The following is a 24,264-nucleotide window of genomic DNA, read 5'->3' as shown; positions in this document are numbered from 1 at the left end:
GATTTACAGTCTGCTGTCCTCTAACTTTGACTCTCTTGCTGTAGTTATGCCTTTGGGACAAATGGAACAGAGCTCTTCTATTTTTACATGATAGCCTTTCATATATTTGAGAATATTTATCTTGTTCCTAGCCAGGACCTTTCTAGAAAGAAAATTCACATAAACCAATCTTTGTGGGTGGTTTTCAAAGACCTGCTGTGGTCCTGGCTATTTTGTCATTCGAAGTATAGTTCTCCAGATTGGATGCAATGGCTCATGTTTAGCCAACTAATCTAAAAATACAGAGTTGGGCAGTAGATGGTGGCATTACCGTTTTTAGCTTCCATATTTACTTCTTTCTTGTATTTGGTGCATAATTTCTGTAGAGTCACTTTCCAGCCATAGTTCCCATTGTCTTCTGTAATAATTGATATTCTGGGAGAAACATGTAAAACTTTACTTAAAAGTTTTTTTGTACCATTTCTTTTAATCTCTGAAATTCAAGCAGTTGCCAAGTTTTTCATGTCCATTTCTCTTGTCTGTTATATTAGCTTTCTTTCTATGCCTTGTGCCATCTATACATTTGTCAGTATGTTTATGTAAGTTGATATATAAATGCCAAAATGTGAGAGCCCCAATCAGTGCTTTGTGATCCACGAATAGAGACTTACTTCTCAACACAATGACTTCTTAAATTACTTAGGATCTAATTAAATAATCTATATAAATAAGATTTTTCTCCTTGGCTACAACATTGCTTGAAAAATCTACCAATACTTATTTAAAAAGAAGACTTGGGGATTTTTCTTAATTTAATTTCTCAGACCTAGAAGAACACTACAGTTAACTCATTCTTTAGCTTCTTGTTTATTTTTCTGTCACCGTTTCCCAAATATGATACCAATAAAGTCAAGCTTATTTGTGATAATTAATAGTATCTTTCACCCTTTCTTTCTCCCTGTTTCAAGATGGATGTAGCATACTAGTCTGCTGAATAAGGAGAGAATATGTTTGAGAAAGCAGCGTTTAAACCCAATACATAGAAGTATGTCGTTAGCTGTTTGATAATTCTCCAACGTTAATTAGATTCATTGATTATTATGTACTATGTGGTCATCAAGAAGATTGGGAATGTTTTCTACATGCCCACACCTTTTCTTAGACTTTAAATTGTTTAAGCTTTACTTCTACTTTTTAATGGAAAAAGTGACTCTACATAGTAATCTTGTTTATTTTCCTTGTTGTGTAACAACATCAGCTTTTTTTCTGGCAATTTGGTTTTGTACACCAATACTGAGTACTACCTTAAAAGCATAAATAATAATGGCTGACTTAGTTTTTTGTTGTTGTTTTGTTTTGTTTTGTTTTGAGACAGTCTTGCTCTGTCACCCAGGCTGGAGTGGCACAATCTCAGTTCATTGCAACCTCTGCCTCCCAGGTTCAAGAGATTCTCTTGCCTCAGCCTCCCTGGTAGCTGGGATTACAGGCGTGCACCACCACGCCTAGCTAATTTTTATATTTTTAGTAGAGAGCGGGTTTTACCATGTTGGCCAGGCCAGTCTCCAACTGCTGACCTCAAGTGATCCACCCACCTCAAAAGTGCTGGGATTACAAGCCTAGCCACCATGCCCGGCCTTGCTGACTTTTTATGCTAGTAAGCTGTTTTTGTTGTCTGGTGTGCACAGTGCCTAGTACTGGCTTATGTCTCTTGAAGTCAGTTATTAATACTTGATTTCTGCCATCAAGAAGTTTATATAGTATAGAAAGACAGGCAGGACTAGGTGCTATACCATGTGATTCAGTCTGTCTCAGGGCTTTTCAAAACTCCTTCCATATAACATTCTCACCTTTGGTTATAGCATAGCTGGAAGAGGTATGCTTTAGTGTACAGATCAGAAAACAGTCAACTTGAGGCTAAGTAACTTGTCCAAAGAGACTTGGCTATCAAGGTGCAGAAATGGGGTACAGATCCAGGTCTTTTGTGTCCCAATTCATCCCTCCTTTATTTTCCTCTATAAACATGATGGTTGGAAAGAATCTATTCTAATTATCCTTCTGCTTTTAAATAACTTTCATTAGATCTTACACAATATTTGCATGAATATTTACTTCCTGCTTTCAGTGTTTTGAATTGATTCTTGTTTGATTAGCTTCCTATATAAGCTTTTTTTTTGCTGAATATATTGTGCTTTTAAAAAACATTGTAAAATAATCTGATGTGCTGACTTGGAAGATTAGAAAAATTAATTTGAAATTGATTAGTTCCCAATGTTCTGATGCTGTTAACTTCTTTGCTGCACTTCCTGTCAGCTACAGTGAACAGAGAAAACAAGGCTTTCCATAAATTAGTGTTGGACTCTGAGGTAGTACTGAATTTAAGCCAAGAAACTGGGCTTAATATATAGCCCCAGCATTGACTTATTTCTGTAACTTGATGGAAGTAAGTTATCTCTTTATTCTTTGCTCATCTCTGGAAGGGGAATAGTATCATCCTCTGGGTTAATCTATAGGAAGTTATAGAGGTTAATTACATGTGAAGTCATTTAAAAATTTCAATTGAGTATATATGAAATCCATCTAAAATTTGATATCGTGGCTGGAGTGTATGGCAGTTGTCCAAGTTTTAGATAATGATTATTAGCACTGTGGTTTGGTTACAATAGAAGAGTTTTAGTAAGAATTTTTAACAGCTTAAAAAATATAAAGGTTCTTATATTTTGTGATTTAAGTACTACTTTTCTCTACTGTCTTAGAGGGAGAATTGGAAGAAGAGTGGCTTAAAGAGGCCGGTTTGTCCAATCTCTTCGGAGAGTCTGCTGGAGATCCACAGGAAAGCATGGTGTTTTTATCAACATTGACCCGGACCCAGGCAGCAGCAGTTCAGAAACGAGTAGAGACGGTCTCCCAGACCTTGAGGAAGAAAAACAAACAGTACCAGATTCCTGACGTCAGAGACATATTTGCTCAACAGAGAGAATCGAAAGAAACAGTAGGTTTTCTTTTTTGATGTTAAGGCAAAGGACTAATTGCTTACAATTAATTGGATCAATCTGGTTTAATTCGAATGATTAAAAATGTAATGATCACCTATTCTGTGCCAGGCACCAAAACTCTATGCTTGCAGCAAACAAGAGAGACTTGCTTCCTGCCTTTCTGGAAGTTATACTGATGAGGCAGAAAACAAAACTAGTTAAAATTCAGCATGACAATCCATGCATTAGGGGAAGAGGGTGTCCTTGGAGCATTAGAAGTGACTCTAACTCCACTAGGGGTGACAGGGACAGCGGACAGCTTCTCAGTCAACGTGACTACCAACAGTTACTTAGACAAAAGTAGGATTAGGGTATTCTTCCCTATCTATTAATGCTTGTAGGAATATTTGATTTGTCCCTAGACTCGTTTGGGGATGGATAAGTAGAGTGTGAGGGAGCTAATTGCAGCTGAATTACAAAGTAGGAACCTTGAGACATGAAGTAACTTCTCCTTTGTGGTGTTAAAAGAAAGACCTTAGACAAATTAAATTTAACAGAATTTAATTGAGCAAACAGTGATTTGCAAATTGGGCAGCCCCCAGAATCACAGCAGATTCAGAGAGACTCCAGTGCTACCGTGTGGTCAAAGAAGATTTATGGACAGGGAAAGGAAAGTGATCGACAGAAAATGGAAGTGAGGTGCAGAATCAGCCGGATTGGTCACAGCTTTGTGTTTGCCTTATTTGAATATGGTTTGAACAGTTGGCCACCTTTGACTGGTCAAAATTTGGTGATTGACACGAGTAGGTTACACAGTCTGTTTACATACTCAGGTTAGAGTTCACTAAATACAGAGAAACCCTTTAGGATGAACATAAGATATGTAAGGAGGCAGCTTTAGGTTAAACTTTAAGGTGTCTAGCCTTAGCACAGCGACAGCACACAAAAGATTGAGTAAATATTTGTCTAGGTGATTGACTTATTAATGAAAGCTGTGGGGTCTGGTAGAGACTGTGGGACTGATGAATGAAGAGAGGTATCAGGGAAGGCATGATAAAAGTTTGAGAGGCTGGGCGTGGTGGCTCACAGCTGTTATCCCAGCTCTTTGTGAGGCTGAGACTGGAGAGTTCAAGACCAGCCTGGGCAACATAGCAAAACCTAATCTCTACAAAAAGCACAAGAATTAGCTGGGTGTGGTGGCGTGTGCCTGTAGGCCCAGCTACTTGCAGAGCTGAGGCCAGAGGATCGCTTGAGCCCTGGAGGTGGAGGCTGCAGTAAGCTGTGTTCATGCCACTGCACTCCAGGCTGGGTGACAAAATGAGAACCCATCTCAAACAACAACAGTAACAACAACAACAACAACAACAACAACAACAACAACAGTACAAGAACTGTGTGGCTCAGATCAGTGCTACTCGAACAAGCCAGTTGGTGGATTACCTTTTACTCATCTGTAAGGGCATAAGGAGCCTGCACAGAATATAAATGATCCTTCTTTCTTTCATCAAAAAAGTCTTGCTGCCAGAAAAAAAGTAAAAAATCAGCTGATCTAGATGGTGTTCTTGAGGTCAAAGTTGATTTACATTCTGGCTTGAGTAGCTCTGGCCTAAAAGACCCAGTGAGGTGGTTGGAAGGAGAATGAACACGGAATGGGACTCTTGAACAATGATTGTAATAATAATAACAATACCAGCTGCTGCCACCATTGCTGAACAATTACTGTGCCAACCACTTTAACGTGCTTTATCTCACTTAATCCTTACAGCTGTCTTGTGAGTGAGGTATTATTTCCATTCTGTGGCTGAGGCTCATAGATTTTATTTTATTTTTTAATTTTTATTTTTGGCAATGGAGTCTCTCTCTGTCACCCAGGCTGGCATGCAGTGGCACAATCTTGGCTCAGTGCAACCTCCACCTCCCAGGTTCACGCAGTTCTCCGGCCTCAGCCTCCCGAGTAGCTGGGACTGCAGGTGCACGCCACCATGCCCGGCTAATTTTTTGTACTTTTAGTAGAGACGGGGTCTCACTATGTTGGCCAGGCTAGTCTTGAACTCCTGACCTTAGGTGATCTGCCTCCCTCAGCCTCCCAAAGCGCTGGGATTACAGGTGTGAGCCACCGCGCCCTGCTAGATTTTAAGTAACTTGCTCAGTGTCCTATAGATAGTAACCCCAAATTTGTTTGATTTTGAAGTACATGCGTTTAACCACTCTCTATCCTGGTATATTTGCATTTTGTACACGATTCTGACATTAAGCATCCTGAATATGAGATTCTATTCACACTATAGAAGATAACAAAAATTGAATGATTATTTATTTTAAAAAAGGAATGAAAGGGTTTATATTCATGGTATCTTCCTGTCATGTAGACACTCTTGCTTTTTCTAGACATTTTATTCTTACAAGAAAGCCCTTCTAGCTGCAGATTGCTACTCTCTTTGCATGACCAATTTCGAATCAAGTCCAGTCCATTTTATAGGAGTTTTGGGGTCATTAAATTGCTCCAGGCACTTGCTTAAGTTAAGCACTTGCTTACTACCCAGTGGTTATTTGGGATATCCACTAGTATTAAAGGACTGGGCTAGGTTTCCAGCTGAAGAAAAATGAATGGTAAGGAAATTTAGTATTATGACATTTTCTTCCCAACTAGAGAACCCTCACTAAGGGAGTTAAGAGGAAGTGAAAAGTGAAAAGGGGGATGGAACAGAGAGCTGAGCCTAAGCAAAATATAAACTGTGGGATTTCTGCCAGTCTCCAAGAGGATGTTGCTACTCGGTGCTAGAAACAACATTTTTCCAGCAAGTTTCTGGCAGTGTCAGAACCACATGGTTTGAGTCCAAGGTAATTGGTGGATTGTGTCATCTGATGGAGTCATTAAGAGAGAACTAGCAAAAGGAAATTTGAATAATGGTAACTTGCTTACACTGCATGCCTTTGATTGAAACACTGCCACCCATGAGAAAAGTGCTTTATCTCCCCCATCCCTCAAGCAAACGTGGGCCAGCCATCTTCACTTGCAGTTCTTCTGTTTTTGAGCGACTGTATATTCAGCTCTTCCATGTTAAATGCTTCCTCATGAAGGCCTTGCTGACACTAGAAAATATAATACAGAAATGAACACCATCTGTACTGCCATCTTCAATTGCTAAGGAAAATAATTCCAACCACATGCTCCAAAATATGTGTTCTTTTGTGAGATTGGAATCACTCCGCTCATTGTGCCATGCAGGACCAGCCTCTGCCGACTTGTGGGAGGAAGGAGAGAGAATGGGACTGCTCTGTCCTTCAAGGGGTTAAAGTGATGCTGGGTACCCACGTCCCACTTCTGTGACTTGGTAGTAGTCACTATAACATTGTCCTGGGTTTTCCCCATCTCTAAGTGGTTCATTAGTGGTCAAGATGTCCCTAGCCTAGTGCTTTTCTAGGCTCTTTTTAGACTTCAGGTGGAGGATGAAGTCCTTCCTGGACAACAGCTTGAGGTGAAACGTGTAGTGAGACTGCAATGGCCGCTTTCTGTCTGAGATAAAATCCAGTAGAATTATCAATATTATTTTTAAAAATAATTTGAATAGACCTCTTTCTGTGGTTGATCCAGACTCTCCTTCCTGACCTCTGAATGCCTTACTTGGAAAGGAGGAAGTACTGTCTGGCCACATTTACTGCTGAGCAGAGTCAGCCGTGGTTTACCATCTCCATAAACCTTTGGAAGGCTCCATTCCTTGGGTGTCACTGCCCCGGCCCCTTGAAAACAGGAATTCCTTCAGATGTTTTAGGTCTTATTGCTGGTTTGGTAATTTAGTTACTTATCTCACGTTTATTTCTGGATTTTTTTTTTTTACTTGAAGAATTTCTATTTTATTAGGGACATGTACTTTTATCGTTTTATAACAGCATGATTGAGATATAATTCACATACCATACAATTCGCCCACTAAAAGTGCACAATTCAATGTTCTTTTTAGCATATTCACAATCGTGCAATGATCACCACAATCAGTTTTAGCACATTTTTATTTCCAAAAGAAAGCCTATATCCCTTAGCAGTCCTTCCCCATCTTTCCCTCCCTACTCTTAGGTGACCACTAGTCAGCTTTGTGTCTCTATGGTTTGCATATTATGGTCATTTGCTATAAATGGAATCATATAATATGTGGCTCTTTGTGACGGGTTCCTTTTACTTAGCATAATGTTTTCAAGGTTTATTTCTGTTGCAGCATGTATCAATACTTCATTTCTTTTTATAGCCAAATAACATTCCATGGTACAGATAGACCACATTTTGCTTATCCATTTGTCAATTAATAGATATTACTAATTTTTTAACATGTTCATCCTTTCTCCTCCACTAAATAGTAGCATTCTTGATGACAGGGACACACTCATGACTTTTTTTATATTTCCCACTGGGCATACTATTGTCTCTTACAAGTTGTAGGTAATAAAATATTTTTTGGATGATTGCTTGTTGATTATTACCTTAGTGCCCCTTTTGCACTGTGATTGTTATAATTCTGAGTACATTTCTTATACTCTAAAGATTAGTAACAAAATTATTTACAATATCATTTTCTCTGGTTTTGAGTTGGAGATGACTAAATGGCCTGTTTTCTATGTTTAGGCTCCAGATGACACTGAATCGCAGTCACTTAGAACAAATGAAAACAAATACCAAGGAAGAGATGGTATGTTGAACCTGTTCTCTTGTTTTCCCCGCCCCCTTTAATTAGCATAACAAACAGTTACAGTCTTATGAAACATTCACCCTCCATTCTAGTAAACAAATTCTATTAAAATGCTAATGAAAAGTCCCAAGTGGATCATTACGTGAGGCTGAGCATATAGTTGGCCTTCAATTTTCTTTTAATGTATATCCCTATCTTCTGATTCAAAATGCATATACGTATCTTCCTGAGTGCTTACCATGTGCCAGATGTTATCAGGAGATGCCTACCTCATTTAATACACCCAAAAACAATGTAATGGTTATTGTTCTTAATCCATTTTACAGATGAGTGAGCTGAGGCTTAGAGCTGAGAAACCACTTTCCAGTGCCATACAGCTGGTCACTGAGCCAACAAACTTGCAGCATTGTTCTTAAATCACAAGCTCCTAATTAATAAATGGGGTAATTTTTTAGATATTATAGAAAAACTTTTTTAAATAGTTAAGATTTTTATGGGCAATTGATTATAATTCTCCTTTTCATGTTTCTCTGCTAACATTTGTTGTTTCAGAAGTGAATTAGAAACTTGAGGTATGGAAGAAAGTAACTTTTTTTTTTTTTTTTTTTTTGAAGTGGAGTCTTGCTCTGTCTCCCAGGCTAGAGTGCAGTGGTGTGGTCTTGGCTCACTGCAACCTCCGCCTCCCAGATTCAAGTGATCCTCCTGCCTCAGCCTCTCCAGTAGCTGGGATTATAGGCACATGCCACCATGCCCAGCTAATTTTTTTTTTTTTTTAATAGAGACAGGGTTTTGCCATGTTGGTGAGGCTGGTCTTGAACGCCTGACCTCAAATGATCTGCCTTCCTGGGCCTCCCAAAGTGTGGGGATTACAGATGTGAGCAACCATGCCCAGCCAAAAGTGACTATTAAGGCTGTATTCGTACTTACTAAGAAAGAGTTTATAGCTATTTCATTTGTTTACAGAAAGGGAAAATATTCTAAGTGAAGTTAATCGATTTAAGCTTAAAAATTTAATCGTTAATTGTTATTTAACAAACTAAAACAGGTGATTTATGTTTATATTCCTAAAATTTAGCAACTGGGGTGTTCATGCCATTAACAGTGTTGCATTTGGTTTGGAAGTAGTAGTGGGAGGAGTATTAGGTAAACTGTGGAGGACTGAGGAGTGTTCCAACATTCCTATAAAAATCCTACATTACTCAAGATCATATGGGATATTTTCCTTCCATACTTTTCTCAGAACTTCTCTCTGGCACCCCTGCCTTAAAGGTAATATGCACACATGTGTATACACACATATATATTTATAAAAGCACTTGCTTTTTACTATTCTGTGGATGTTTCTTCAGTTTTATGCGTTTTAACTGAATGAAATCACTAGGTGTTTTCTCAAATCTATGTACCCACAGATGTTGAAGTGGCAAGCAAGCTGGCATAGCTACCCTGCCTGCTAGAGAGCTGGGTCATCAGGAGAGACAGACAGGTTTTTTTGTGCCAATGTCAATATGCTTTGGGCTCTGGGGAAGAGTGACTGGCAGTTGGTGAATGGATACTGAGGAAAACATTGTCCTTTTCTTGGTGTTTTCCTCCCCTGCAAGGGATCATGATGTAGGCTATATCAACAAAAGTTCTGGAAGACAAGTTCATAGTGTGAGCACTTGCCTGCCTAGCTTGCAGCAGGCAAGTGAAATGTGACAAACTTGCTGCCTGATTTACATCTGCTTTTGCTAGAATGCTACGTAGTGGGCATAGAGCCTCCAATCAGAATAACAAGAGAATGTGTGATGCCATCCAAGTCACTGAGTATTCCCTATTGCACCTGTTCTGGGCAATGCCATGCTCTTTCACTAGCCAGTGAATTAACCAGTGTAAGCCAAACGTTGGAAAGTTCAGGATGAAATGCATGGAAACATTGTCTCAGGTTCAAAAATGGGGCTGTTTCTGATTAAAATTTGAAGGCGTGGGAGACATAGTCTCTTTTAAATGTTTTCCCCACACTTGGATTTTTAAACATGTTCCACCAACAATACTTATTCTAAATGAAAAAGTTGTTAAGTTTTATAGTTGCAAGGGTTGTTACATTCCAAATTAATTAATTCACTGTAATGTGTTCATTTTTCATTAAATCATAAACTCTATGAAAGGCCCAGTATTTAATAATACATTTAGAAATATTAATAATGCCCCAATAATTTTTTAAACTTTTATATTGATATGTGTAGTTTCTTATTTTCTTTTGAATTTCTACAGAGGAAAGAAAAATCTTTTTTTTTTTTTTTTAAATAGAAGCAATTGAATCTTAAAGTCAGGTGATTAAAAAAAATTTTTTTTAAGGCATTTCAGGATATTTTGGACAACTGAAAAACTTGAGGGAGATTTGCGAAATGTTTGTAACCCAGTGCTATTGTGCACTTAAAAAGAAACTAGATGACAGAAATGTTATTTATTTTAGGACCTTAAGAACCAAAAGGTTGATCTCAGCATTCTGTTCTTATTAAGAGTAGATAATTAAATCATCACTTATTAGCCAAGTAATCATCCATTTCTTGTAGCAGTACCTACCCCCTTCAACCCTGAAACTCTTTTTTTCTGTGCTCCACTTCAACTTGATTTTCTATTTTAACCAGAACTTTGATATGCGGTATTTTTTTTTTTGCCATGCTTTTGAAGGGAATTTGTGTGTTAAATGTGTAATACCTTAATTATAGTTACTCAGCTTTACATTCAGCATAGTCCGTTGGTGTGGGTGTGAGTGTGGGGGTATTCATTGTAACCCTGACATGGAAGTGGTGAGAAGAAAGAGTACTTTTGAAATTCGTACCCACAGCTACTCAGCTGCTAGAAAGGTAGCTTCTAATTTAAGAAAATGGCTAATCATTTTTTTCCTCTTAGAATAGTTTCCTAGGAAACCAACGTACATAGTCACAGTAAAACATAAAGGAGTGTAAACCAGAGGGAAAATAAAATTAAAATTGTGCTTTGACATTCATGTTGATACTTAAAAAAAATTAATCATCAAAAGGTATAGGTATTCTAATTTAAAAAATGGTCACAGGCTGTTGAGAAACATAAATATACATGGCAGCAGATGAATACTAATAGTATCAACGGACTTTAAATGTATTCTTAGTTTTGGAATTGGCACAGGTAAATTCTTACTTTCTTAACTGTCAGATGCTATCAGGACCAGCTATGTAATTTGCAAGGTCAGGGACAAACTGAAAATATAGGGCCTCTTATTTAATTTCATGATGTAACAGCAGAGTATTAAACTAAGTGTGGAGCCGTCCTGAGCCTGGAGCCCTGTGTGGCTGCAGGGGTCTCATGCCCACGAAGTCTACCCTAGTTATTTAATGGGACTGAATAAAACTAGATCCATATTTACTTCTAAACTTGATTTTGATTAAAACAGGCATTTTCACTTTTATGTAAATGAATATAAAGATTATTTTTCTGAACCGCAGACTTTTAATAATGTATGCATTTATGACATTTATTAACTTTTTAAATTAACTTTAGCTTCTGTCACTTTGTTTGTACGTGAGCCTGTTAGTATGTAAGCATGTGTAGACACTGCATAGATGTATTTTGTAATTCAGAGCTTCTTACTATGATTGAAAGGTCAACAGTGAGAAAATAACAGTAATCTTGGTTATTGGCTCTAGGTTTTTTTCTGTCAATTGCATTAAAACTGTAAATTTACCAAATAATCAAATTTAGAATTATCTTCTCCAAAGCTTAAACCTGGTGTTTTCAGCAAAGAGATTTTTAAATGTAAATTCCTTTGTGGAGGATTACAACAAACCAAAAAAAGCCAAAACAAAGTTAAACTTACGATATCCTTGAAATCTTGATGTAAATATGTGAAAATTATTTGACTAGTATTTATAGTCATGGGAACTTTTATATTCTTTGACATGATCAGGTGGAAACCCAACCATTCCCGTACCAGGTACGTCCAGACCTGACTCGCATAGTGATAATTATTTGGCACTAACTGTTGTTTTGGAAATTTTACTATGATAGGTAGGTAATATTCCAGAAAGTAAATGCAGGGTGTGGAAGAAGTTTATTCCAGGAATCTGATCCACTCTGAGGAAATTAATTAAATGGTAAACTACTAGCTTTACAAGAGATTACTGCTCATTACCTCCCTCTGTTTTTGCTTTTAGTTTCTCAGTATAGAATAAAACAACAATTAATACTTCAAAACCTTTTGAGGTTTTTCATTAAAAGTTTACTATCTTCCAGCAATGTTTTGGAATTGGAACCCAGTTTAAGGACTGTGCTCTCAAAGACTGCACAATTGAACTATGGATTGCTAGTCACCACAGTCTCCCTGCCCACTTCCCATGCACCATTGATAGGATTTTTGAGTATACTCTTTATTATTAAAATAACAGCTAAGTATTGCCTGGAGATAATAGTACTCTTCCCAAATGTTTTTATGTAGTGGATGCATTAGAATTTTTTTAAAAAAGAAAGAAATAAAGCATATGAATTGGGTTCTTTTCCCCTGGCCCCCCAGACCAGACATCTAACCTTGTTGGTGAAGAGAAGCTGATCCCACCTGAGGAGACACCTGCCCCTGAAACAGACATCAACCTGGAGGTATCATTTGCCGAGCAAGCACTCAATCAGAAAGAGAGCTCCAAGGAGAAAATCCAGAAGAGCAAAGGCGATGATGCCACGTTACCTGTATGTAGTACACTATTTATAAATATACATATATGTGCATACACATATACATATATACACATACAGTTATACACACACACATACATATACATATATATGTGTGTGTGTGTGTATATATATATATATAGAGAGAGAGAGAGAGACAGACAGACAGACAGAGAAAGATGAGGTCTCACTATGTTGCCCAGGCTTATCTCAAACTCCTGGGCTCTAGCGATCCTCCCACCTCAGCCTCCCAAAGTCTTGGGATTACAGGGATGAGCCATCACACCTGGCTCAGGATATATTTTTCATCAACTTTTTATTTTAAAAATGTAGAACCCACAGAAAAGTTGAAAGAATAGTATGGCAAACACCATTTGGCCTTCATAGATCAATTCAACAGTTATTAACATTTTATAACCTCTTTTCTATATCTATCTATATGTATGTTCTAACTTTGTTTTTAGTTTAATACTTAGGAAATTTAAACTGAAGTGATAATCATATTTAATATACAGTCATATCAAAACTTTCCCAATTGTCACAGTATTGTTCTTTATAGCTTCTCCCTTTTCCACTCCCATTTGGGTTCCAAACGAGGGTCATATACTATATTTGTTGTCATGTCTGTTTGGTTTTCTTGAATCTAGGTCAGTCTCCTGCTTTCCTTCAGTATTATCGAAGAGTCCAAATCAGTTTTCTGATTGTTTCCTCAGGACTGGATTCAAGTTATACATTTTTAGCCACATTTACTGCATGGAGGATGTTTATGCCTTCGATTGCATCATCAGAAGAGATGCATAGTACCAGCTGGTCCCTTTATTGGTGATAGAAGTTTGATCACCAACTTATCTAAGGAGAGATGTTCACTAGATCTCCTCATCGTAAAAAGATACCTTTCCTATGTGCAATTAATAATAATTTGTCATCCTTGAGACTGGGCAAATATCTTTTATGTCAGTAAAGCCTATTGGCCAGTGGTTTCACCATCCATTTGTAACTTTGCCTTAAACAATAACTAACCTGGTGCTTAAGAAATGGCTATTTTAAAATTCTATTATTCCTTCTACACTTACTGGCTGACACAGTCTTCCATAATTGCTTCTTCAGTTTCTAGCACAAGATGTTCCAGGCTCTCTTTGTAATTTTCTCCCTGCAGACTTGAAAGCATCCATTTCTCCAAGAAGCTCTGGTACTTTTTAGCAGCAAATTGTGTTTAGAAATCAAGCTCTGTGTAGTGAATGTTCTCATTGCTACTGAATATCTTGTATTTTCTAAAAAATACATTTATTATGCAGAATTTCACAAAGGCAAAAGTTAAAAAGAATGGTATTCCGAACCCCCAAATACTTAGCACTCAGCCCCAACACTCATTAGCCCATGGCCAATCCTGACCTATTCATACCCCCACCCAGTTCCCTATTCTGTGTTATTTTGAAATACATCTCTGAATTACATTTTATCATCTATATTTCTAAAAGACAAAGAGGGGATTTTAAAACTCATAACCATATAACCATTATTGTACCAAAAATGCCAACAATTTTTAATTTCAAATATCTAAGCAGTTTTCAGATTTCAAATTGTATCACATCATTTTATGATCTTTTTATACAGGTTGAGTCAGGATCCAAATAAGGCTCATGTATTGTATTGCAATTAGTTGATACGTCTTTTAAGAATTTTTAAATCTCCTTCTCTGTTTCTTTTTCCCTCTCTCTCTTTCCTTTCTTCCTCCTTTCTTCCTTTCCCTCTATCCCTTCCTCTCTCTCACTATTTTTCCTTCCTCCCTCCTCATTAATTTATTAAAGAAACCTGGTTATTAAATTGTGGAGAGTTTCCCCCTCTGACTATTCCCCTGGTGTAGTTTAACATGTTCTTTTGTTTCTTATCAATTAGTTGACTTTAAATTTCACTTTTTTGGGGGGGTCAAGACTATGTCAGATATGTGATTGTGTGTTTTCTGTTGGGAAGCTCATAATAGCTGTTTCTTTTTTTTGTCACTGTAGCAGCTGTTGCTGATCAATACCTGGATCCAGTAATTTATTAACGGTTACAAAATTGTGATCTAATATTTTCTTCTTTTTTAGTTATTCATTTGGATATTTCTTTGAGAACAACTTTCTGAAAGTGGTCATTTTTACCTTCTATTTGTTATCAGAAATTGTTGACTTACAGTTTTCACCTGTGACCAATTAATGTTTTAATTTGCTTTGTAAAAAATAGTCTTAACTCATGGACTTATATATATTTGTAAAAATAGTCTTAACTCATAGATTTATACATATTTGACATCCTGGACAAGATTTTATAGGCTTGTCTGGTGTATTTTCTGTTCCAGACCTAGACCGATTTGTTTCTGCAGGAAACCCTGATTCCGTTGAGCAGAAATAGACTTTTGTGACTATGATCAGGACACTAGAAGTGTTCATTTCTCTGGGCTGGTCATTACTTTTGAGCCTTTTCAGAGGACACAGAAGTACATGAGCATCTTCTGTCTCCCATGCTGAGAATTGTAGTTCTCAGGAAATGGCAGATGATATATTTAGAATATCACATAATTGCATGTTTGCTTTATCCTACGCTAATGCACAGTATTCTCAGAGTATGCTAATATTACCATCAATAATATGATTACTAGAAATGGTTTAAACTTGTTTTTCTTTCTTTATTGTGTGTGTGTGTGTGTGTGTGTGTGTGTGTGTGTGTGTGTGTTTTGGGGGTACATCCTAAAAGGGATTTTATAATTATTGTGTTTTAAGTTGTCTAGGATTGTTACTCTTTGGATGGTTAAGCCATCAACTGCATACCTGGTTTGGTTAATTTTCTTTATTTTATTATCAATTTTTAGAGATTGCTTTTCTTGAAATTTAATTTTGGTTTATAAGTATGTAAAATACTTATGTAGTCCAACATTAAAGTTGAAAAACAAAGTGTATTAAAAGTCTAGCTTTTATCCTTCAGCTACCAACCTATTCAATCCCTCCTCTTAGAGGCAAACTTTCATATATATATATATATGAATATTCAAATATATGTGTGTGTGTATGTATTTATGTATGTGTGTATACATATATGTTAGTATATATATGTGTATATACATATATACATGTATATACACATATATATATACCAACCTATTCAATCCCTCCTCTTAGAAGCAAATTTTCTTTCCTTTTAATATCATGGTTTATCCTTCTGTTCATAGAAAACTGGTAGCTCACTATGCAGTTTCTTCCACATTGATTTTTGTTTTGTTGACTTACTGGTGTATTCTGGAAATCATACCATAGTAGTATAGAGAAATATTTCTCACTTCTTTTTGTTAGATACATTGTACTCCATTGTATGGATGTATCATAATTTTTCAAGTCAGTCCCCTAATGGTGGACATCTGAATTGTTTCCAGGCTCTCTTGTATATATGTGTGTGTGTGTGTATGTGTATATATGTGTGTATAAATATATTTGTGTGTGTGTGTATATATATATATTTTTTTTTTGAGATGGAGTTTCACTCTTGTTGCCCAGGCTGGAGTGCAATGGCGCGATCTCAGCTCACTGCAATCTCCACCTCCTGGATACAAGCAATTCTCCTGCCTCAGCCTCCCAAATAGCTGGGATTATAGGTGCCCGCCACCATGCCCGGCTGATTTTTGTATTTTTGGTAGAGACGGGATCTCACCATGTTGGTCAGGCTGGTCTTGAACTCCTCTCCTCAGGTGATCCTCCTGCCTTGGCCTCCCAAAACACTAGGATTACAGGCATGAGCCACAGTGCCTGGCCTTCTTGTATATTTTTAAAACTTTGTGTTTATACCTAATGGGAAAAGTAAAAGAGTATGCAAATTGGCCTAAAATGATGATCCACTCTGCCAGACTATCCTCAGGAAAAGTATGTTTTTGTTTTTGTTTTTGTTTTTCTTGAGATGGAGTTTTGCTCTGTTGCCCAGGCACCATCTTGGCTCACTGCAACCTCTGCCTCTCAGGTTCAAGAGATTCTCCTGCCTCAGCTTCCTGAGTAGCTCGGATTACAAGCACGCACCACCATGCCTGGCTAATTTTTTGTAGTTTTGGTAGAGACAGGGTTTCACTATGTTGGCCAGGCTGGTCTTGAACTCCTGACCTTGTGATCTGCCCACCTCGGCCTCCCAAAGTGCTGGGATTACAGGCATGAGCCACTATGCCCGGCCGAAAAGTATGTTTTCAAAGTGACAGTCTTCATCGCAAAATATGGAAAGGTTTTAAATTGAAAGATAGTAGAATCTAATTAAACAAAATGAAGACATTGTTGGCTTTTAAGTTGTTGACTCTAACAATGGAATGAAATATAATCAGTCTCCACTTGAGAGCTTTCAAAACAAAACTCCCTCTGCCATTTTCTTCTCTCTTTAACTAATTTACCTTCACCTAGTTTCTTAATTATATTCATGTTGTGCCCCAAGTTTAAAATGACCTCTCCATTTCTACCCCTCTGTTGTTCTGTATTTGCCAAGGAAACCTTAATCTATTCTTCAGAGACTAGCTCAAGATCAGTTTTCCTGTTCTATCTTTCCTGATCATGAACTTATATTAGATCAAATAAATATATGAAATCACCTTTGATTTAGGTTGCATCCTTTAGACATTATTGTTAATCTGTCCATGTATTTGTTTATGCAAATAGGCTTATACTCATCTATACAAACTTTTTTTTAGTCCATTTGTCTTCTAGAAGGTGTGGACTCTGTTAAATTTCTACAAGTCCTTCCCATGGTTGAAGAAGTAAGATTTCTATTCACTACTCTGAGGCAGGTGTCTAAGTAGATAAAACCTTCAGTTCCATTTCTGTTCCATGCTCCTCTGCTTCTGTAAATAAGCAGTAGGCTTTGTGTAATACATTGTTCTCTGTTGACCTCATTTCATATTCACTTCCTTTTCCTCACAGCATCGAGCAGTCTTTGTTAATTCTTTATGATCTCTCACAGTGGATTCAAATTTCTCCTCTTAAATTTGGAGATCAGGTTTTATAACCTTTAATTTGCTTTAGTTTGAAAACTTAGCCCTACGTAGTGTGTACACATTATATCTCAGATATTATGGTCTGTAATTATTTTATTTATTAGATGACATCCAGGAGGTAGATATCCCTATTTTTCATACATGGAAACAAGTTAGAGAAGTAACTTGACATGCTGAGGCTTGACATCAATGACTACGCTTTTGAAGCCTTTCTCTTGCTTTCCAAGTCAAAGCTAGAGCGATTTGATGAGTTAAAAAGTCAAGTTGATTATTAGTGATGAAATGCCTAAGGACTCCCAAATGCAAATCCTACAAAAGAGCAACACAGCCAGGGAAAGCTACCTAGTTAATTTATGGTAACACATGGGAATCAATGACCTTATATTTTTTTTTGAAAATTTTTATTTTATTCTTTTCTTTTTTCTTTCTTTTTTTTTTTGTTTTGTTTTGTTTTGAGACTGAGTTTCACTCTTGTTTCCCAGGCTAGAGTGCAATGGCGCAATCTTGTCTCACTGCAACCTCCACCTCCTGGGTTCAAGTGATTCTCCTTCCTCAGCCTCCTGAGTAACTAGGATTATAGGCACCTGCCACCACGCCCGGCTAGTTTTTGTGTTTTTAGTAGAGATGGGGTTTCACCATGTTGGTCTGGCTGGTCTTGAACTCCTGACCTTAGGTGATCCAGCCGCCTCAGCCTCCCAAAGTGCTGAGATTATAGGCATGAGCCACCATGCCTGGCCTTATTATTTTCTTTAAACACATTTTCCAAGAGGTAGAGAACTTTTCTCTTGCTGAAATTTCACTGCTTTCTCTTAGCCAACGAACTGAACCATTCAGTCTATTAACTAAACAAAAAACGACAGGAAACTTCATAAATATTTAAAGCTGCTGCTATGAATTAAACATTGGGATAAAGAACTAACTCCTTCATTAAGCACAATGTTTAAATAAATAAATAAATAAGCTCATGACATATATCGCTAGGTAAATCAAATGTTTGAATTAATAATATTTCAGGATTCTGTAAACATTTACCTTGAGTAATGCTTTAAATGCCTGTATTACGTGTGCTTGGCTTATTAGACACAAAGCAATTGATTTTAATGAAACTTTTAGCACTAAAAAAAAAAAGGTAAATATGGTTGGTTTAGCATTCAGAAAATGAAGCAATTACCAGAAATATAGGACCAAACATGGGAAAAAGTGACCAGTTTTGTGTGATTTTTAAAAAGGAAAACTCAGTAGAAATCACAGAAAATCAGGGGAACACGAAGCCAGGGGCCCTCCACCTCATTGAGTTTGATTCTTTGCTCTCCTCCCTGTAGGATGTGCGTCTTCATTCATTTAGTGGACTGTGACAGACCACCCATAGTGTGCCAGGTCTGTGGTACAACAGGGTTACAGAAGTGGTTAAGAAGTGGCTGCTCTCCTTGAGGGGCTCACGGTACCACATGAACACCTATCAACCTAGATATCTCCCTGCCTACTCTGGTGGATGGGAAATATGGAGTAAAACAGAAGGGTTACAAAACTTAGGATTTAGGAGAACTGAATTTGCATCCTCATGACATCACTGGCTTTGTGGCCATGTATAAGGGACTTAACTGAGTCTCAGTTTCTCCACCTAGAAGATGCTGTAATAATTCTTACCTTATTAGGACTTTTGCAGAATTAAATAAACTGTCTTTCGATAAGATAATTATTATTTTCATTTTTTTCTTACCTTGCCATGACACATAGGAATAAAGGAAGACCATGACATGCTGATATTATTTTAAAAGCTCCATGAAAAAATATAATATGTAATACTTTTTGAGTGCTATTTATCATTTGATCTTCACCACAACCTTATAAGTTAGGTTCAGTTGTTCTCATTTTACAGATGAGGAGGCTAAGGCGCAGAAGGGGACATTGTTTGCCAAAGGTCACATAGTAAGTGATGAAAACAGGATTTGCCACCTGTGGTCTGGCTCCACCCTCTTGAATCCAGTGCAGTGCCCCATGGAGGCCATCCTGCCCCCTGCTGGAAATTTGCTTAGGCCCCATCTTCAGTGATGTTCATTCTGTTTATTTAATGTTCTCCTAGAAAAAAACACATTACAAACAGTTAAGAAAGACCCCTTCCTCTTACAGTGGACTTGAAGTCTCTCTTTTGGAATTGAGTTTGCTTAAAGGGAATTAGCTTCTCACTTAAAGTCATAGGTTTTACAAATTGCTCTAGGAGAGTGACTCCAACATTTTCATCTCACAACTCCTTCATACACTTAAAAATTATTAAGGGCCTCAAAAACCTTCTGTTTATGTGGGTTATACTTATGGACACTTACCATATCTGAAAATAAAATTGAGAAATTGAAAAAATATTAGTCCATTTAATATAAGAATATTATAGTTAAAATAAATACCCTTTTCTCAAAATGGAAAATAGTCATATTTTCTAAAAATTAAGTGTATCATGGTTTTAATTTTAGCAAGTCTCTAATGTCTGGTTTTAGTTGAAGTCAGCTGGATTCTCGTATTTATGTTTGCATTCAGTCTGTTGCAATGGCACTCATTTACATCTGGAAAACTGCACTGTATACTCATGAGAGAATGAGAGTTTGAAAGGCAAAATAATGCCTCATTACTAGTTATTAAAATAGTTCTGGACGTTTTGGAAGGGTTTGGATACCCCCAATGTTCCCTGGACTACCCTTTGAGAATTACTGCTTTAGGACATGTCTTTTGCCCTAGTATTGAGACGATGAAGTATTAACGATAAGATGCAAATAGTACCAAAGCAAAGGGAATAAAATAGATGCAGTTAAATCAGCTAATCAGCAATTGAATTAAATGGAAAATTCAAAGGTAAACCCAAACTGTAAGAGAATGATCAGTTTTAGTAATGGGTAAACACAATGGGATTGTAATTTGTATTAAATGTACACACTAGTGAAATTTGCCTTTTTATCTTGTGGTTTGCTTTCTAATGTTTAATGTGTTTAATATTAAAAGATGATATTTGAGAAAGGCAGAAAAACATACCACTGTGTGCTTGTGATTATGAAGTAACATCTTAGTCCCAGTTTATTCAGCAGTGAAAGTAATATACAAGTTGAGTATCCCTAATCCAAAAATCAAAAATCCTAAATGTTCCAAAATCAGAACCTCTTTGAGCACTGGCATGATGCCACAGTGAAAAATCCCACACATAAGTACTTAACACAAAATTAGTTTCATGCAAATTAGTTAAAATATTTTGGAAAATTGCTTTCAGGCTATGTGTATATAAAACATAAATCAATTTTGTGTTTAGACTTGGGACCCATCCCAAGATGTCTCATTGTGTATATACAAATATTTCAAAATCTGAAATCCAGAGCACTTCTGGTCTCAAGCAGTCTGGATGAGGTATACTCAACCTGCAGTAGCAACCACATAAAATTACTTGGGAAGTGCTGGGCACTAAATCTCACAACAGCCCTCTAAATTCGGTGGCCCATCCACCTCCTCTTCCTCCTTTTTGTTGTCCTTCTCCTTTCCCTCCCCCTCCATCTCCCAGTTTACAGAAAGAAAGGTTAAGCCATTACCATAGTCACACAACTAGTAAGTAGACAGATGACTGGTAAGCTCTGAAGTCCATGCTCTTCGTTTCCCTGTGTCCCTCCACTCTTAACCCAATGTGCTCTAGTCTTTCTGGACCAACCTTACTTGGCTTCTGTGACAATTAAAAGATACATAAGTATATGTGAAGAGTACCTGGCACATTCTAAGCATACACTCATGGCTGCTATTCCTCTTTCTCTTCCCTGTACTTGTCTTCTCCATGTCATCTTCCTCTGTTTCCCCCTTGCCTCCCCCTCCCCTCCCCTCCCCCTCCCCTCTCGCCTTCCCCTCCCCTCTCGCCTTCCCCCTCCCCTCTCGCCTTCCCCTCCCTTGCCTTCCCCTCCCTTGCCTTCCCCTCCCTTGCCTTCTCCTCCCTCGCCTTCCCCTCCCCCCTCGCCTCCCCCTCCCCCGCCTCCCCCTCCCCCCCTCCTCTCCCCCCCTCCTCTCCCCCTCCCCAACTCCCCTCCCCCCCTCCTCTCCCCCCCCCTCCCCTCCCCTCCCCCCTCCCCTCCCCCTCCCCCTCCCCTCCCCCCCCTCCCCCTCCCCTCCCCTCCCCTCCCCCTCCCCTCCCCCTCCCCTCCCCTCCCCCTCCCCCTCCCCTCCCCTCCCCCTCCCCTCCCCCTCCCCTCCCCCTCCCCCCTCCCCCCCCCTCTCCCCTCCCCCTCTCCTCCCCTCCCCCTCTCCTCCCCCTCCCCTCCCCCTCTCCTCCCCTCCCCCTCCTTCCCCCTCCTTTCCCCTCCCCCTCCTTCCCCCTCCCCCCTCCCCTCCTTCCCCCCTCCTTCCCCCTCCCCCCTCCCCTCCTTCCCCCCTCCTTCCCCCTCCCCCCTCCCCTCCTTCCCCCCCTCATTCCCCCCCTCATTCCCCCTCCCCCTCCCCCCCTCCTTCCCCCTCCCCTCCCCCTCCTTCCCCCTCCCCCTCTCCTTCCCCTCTCCTTCCCCTCTCCTTCCCCTCTCCTTCCCCTCTCCTTCCCCTCTCTCCTTCTCCTTCCCCTCTCCTTCCCCTCTCCTTCCCCTCTCCTTCCCCTCCCCCTCTCCTTCCCCTCCCCCTCTCCTTCCCCTCCCCCTCTCCTTCCCCTCTCCTTTTACCTTTCTTTTACCTTTCCTTTTCCCTCTCCCTTTCCCTCTCCCTTTCCCTCTCCCTTTCCCTCTTCTTTTCCCTCTCCCTTTCCCTCTCCCTTTCCCTCTCCCTTTCTTTTTCCTTCTCCTGTTCCCCTCCCCCTTTCCCCCTCCCCCTTCCCCCTCCTCCTCCCCCTCCCCTTCCCCTCCCCCTCCTCCTCCCCCTCCCCCTCTTCCTCCCCCTCCCCCTCCCCCTCTTCCTCCCCCTCCCCCTCCCCCTCTTCCTCCCCCTCCCCCCCCTCCTCCCCCTCCTCCTCCCCCTCCCCCTCCTCCTCCCCCTCCTCCTCCCCCTCCTCCTCCCCTCCTCCTCCCCCTCCTCCTCCCCCTCCTCCCCTCCCCTCCTCCCCTCCCCCTTCCCATTCCCCTCTCCCTTCCCCTCCCCCCTTTCCCTTCACCCTCCCCTTCCTGTCCTCTTTCCCTTCACCCTCCCTTCCTCTCCCCTTTCCCTTCACCCTCCCCTTCCTCTCCACCCTCCCCTTCCTCTCCCCTTTCCCTTCACCCTCCCCTTTCCCTTCTCCCTCCCCCTTCTCCCTCCCCCTCCCCTTTCCCTTCTCCCTCCCCTTCCTCTCCCCTTTCCCTTCACCCTCCCCTTTCCTTTCTCCCTCCCCTTTCCCTTCTCCCTCCCCTTCTCCTTCCCCTTCCCCTTCTCCTTCCCCCTCCCCTTCTCCTTCCCCTCCCCTCCCCTTTCCTTCCCCTTCCCCTCCCCTTTCCTTCCCCTTCCCCTCCCCTTCCCCTTCACCCTCCCCTTCCCCTCCACCCTCCCCTTCCCCTCCCCTTCCCTCTCACCCTCCCCTTCCCTCTCACCCTCCCCTTCTCTCTCACCCTCCCCTTCTCTCTCACCCTCCCCTTCTCTCTCACCCTCCCTGTTTCCCTTTTCCCTCCCCGTTTCCCTTTCCCCTTTCTCCTCCCTCTTTCCCCTTCCCCTCTCCCTTTTCCTCCCCTTTTCTCCCCTGCCCTTTTCCTCCCCTTTTCTCCCCTGCCCTTTTCCTCCCCTTTTCTCCCCTGCCCTTTTCCTCCCCTTTTCTCCCCCCCTTTTCTCCCCTGCCCTTTTCCTCCCCTTTTCTCCCCCCCTTTTCTCCCCCCCTTTTCCTCCCCTTTCTCCCCCGCTTTTCCTCCCTTTCTCCCCCGCTTTTCCTCCCCTTTCTCCCCCGCTTTTCCTCCCCTTTCCTCCCCACCCTTTTCCTCCCCTTTCCTCCCCCCCCCGTTTCCTCCCCTTTTCTCCCCCCTTTTCCTCCCCTTTTCTCCTCCCCCTTTCTCCTCCCCCTTTTCCTCCCCTTTTCTCCTCCCCCTTTCTCCTCCCCCTTTTCCTCCCCTTTTCTCCTCCCCCTCCTCTCCCCCTCCCTCTCCTTCTCTTTCTTTTCCCCCTCCTCTTTCTTTTCCCCCTCCTCTCCCCCTCTCTTTACCCTTCCCTTTCCCCCTTTTCTTCCCCTTCCCCCTCATGGATTGTGCTTGACTTCTAGCCTTCCTTTTCTGAAGGTCACTTAACTAGAAATCTTTTTCTCCATTGGGCTCACTGTCTCTCTTGTCCTCCGAGCCACTGGTATTAATACTCCGAGTTTGCGGTCCGGTCCCATTCATTGTCTGACAGACTTTGAATGTTGACTCTTGAACACTCCACAGCTTTAGGGGTCGTCGTCATGGCAGGATCACTCTTCATTCTGTCTGGAGAAATTATACTGTGGCTTTTCTTGTCACTTATTCTGAGTATAACTTCTTTCTGTAGCTGGTTTTTTCTTCTTGCATTGCAATGGAGGTTAGATACTGTAAGCTTTTACTATATTAATGTTTATTTTAGAGTTTCAGATTGCCAAAAGACAAAACGGGTACCACAAGGATTGGTGACCTCGCACCTCAGGACATGAAGAAAGTTTGCCATTTAGCTCTGATTGAGCTGACTGCCCTCTATGATGTATTGGGTATTGAGCTGAAACAACAAAAGGCTGTGAAAATCAAAACAAGAGGTAATCATGAAATGATAAATCGTTGCATTTATTTCTCAAATCGCAAGGATGGACTTGACTTTTTAGCAGTGTTTCTGGGAGACAGGGAAAAACACCTACAAAATAAACCAACACTTGAAGACGTCTAAAGTTTATATTCTAAGATGTTGCCTTCGAAAGTTTTGTAACTGGATAGAGATACACTGTGTCCTAGACTATAGAGAATAAAGGCATAATGAAATAATTTAATTCTCATAGAAGGAAAATCTGAAACAATTGTAACTCATGTGCTTTCTCCTTTAAAAACTATATATT

The 24,264-nt window shown here is 40.0% G+C and overlaps 1 protein-coding gene across 3 annotated transcripts in view; it reads left to right on the top strand.

Moving 5' to 3' along the window:
* LOC105465592 (Rho GTPase activating protein 18) overlaps positions 1-24,264 on the top strand; it is a 203,398-nt gene that overhangs the window by 137,055 nt on the left and 42,079 nt on the right. For all 3 annotated transcript variants that reach the window (XM_024787858.2, XM_011714092.3, XM_071096445.1), the window contains 4 exons: positions 2,733-2,968; positions 7,570-7,633; positions 12,162-12,331; positions 23,805-23,970. In XM_024787858.2, the coding sequence (XP_024643626.1) occupies positions 2,733-2,968; positions 7,570-7,633; positions 12,162-12,331; positions 23,805-23,970 (636 nt within the window). The remainder of the gene's footprint in view (positions 1-2,732; positions 2,969-7,569; positions 7,634-12,161; positions 12,332-23,804; positions 23,971-24,264) is intronic.

This window comes from Macaca nemestrina, chromosome 5, assembly GCF_043159975.1.
Source record: "Macaca nemestrina isolate mMacNem1 chromosome 5, mMacNem.hap1, whole genome shotgun sequence".
In the NCBI taxonomy this organism is placed as follows: domain Eukaryota; kingdom Metazoa; phylum Chordata; class Mammalia; order Primates; family Cercopithecidae; genus Macaca; species Macaca nemestrina.
The sequence above is the reverse complement of the archived record's forward strand: the minus strand, read 5'-3'. Positions and strand labels throughout refer to the sequence as shown.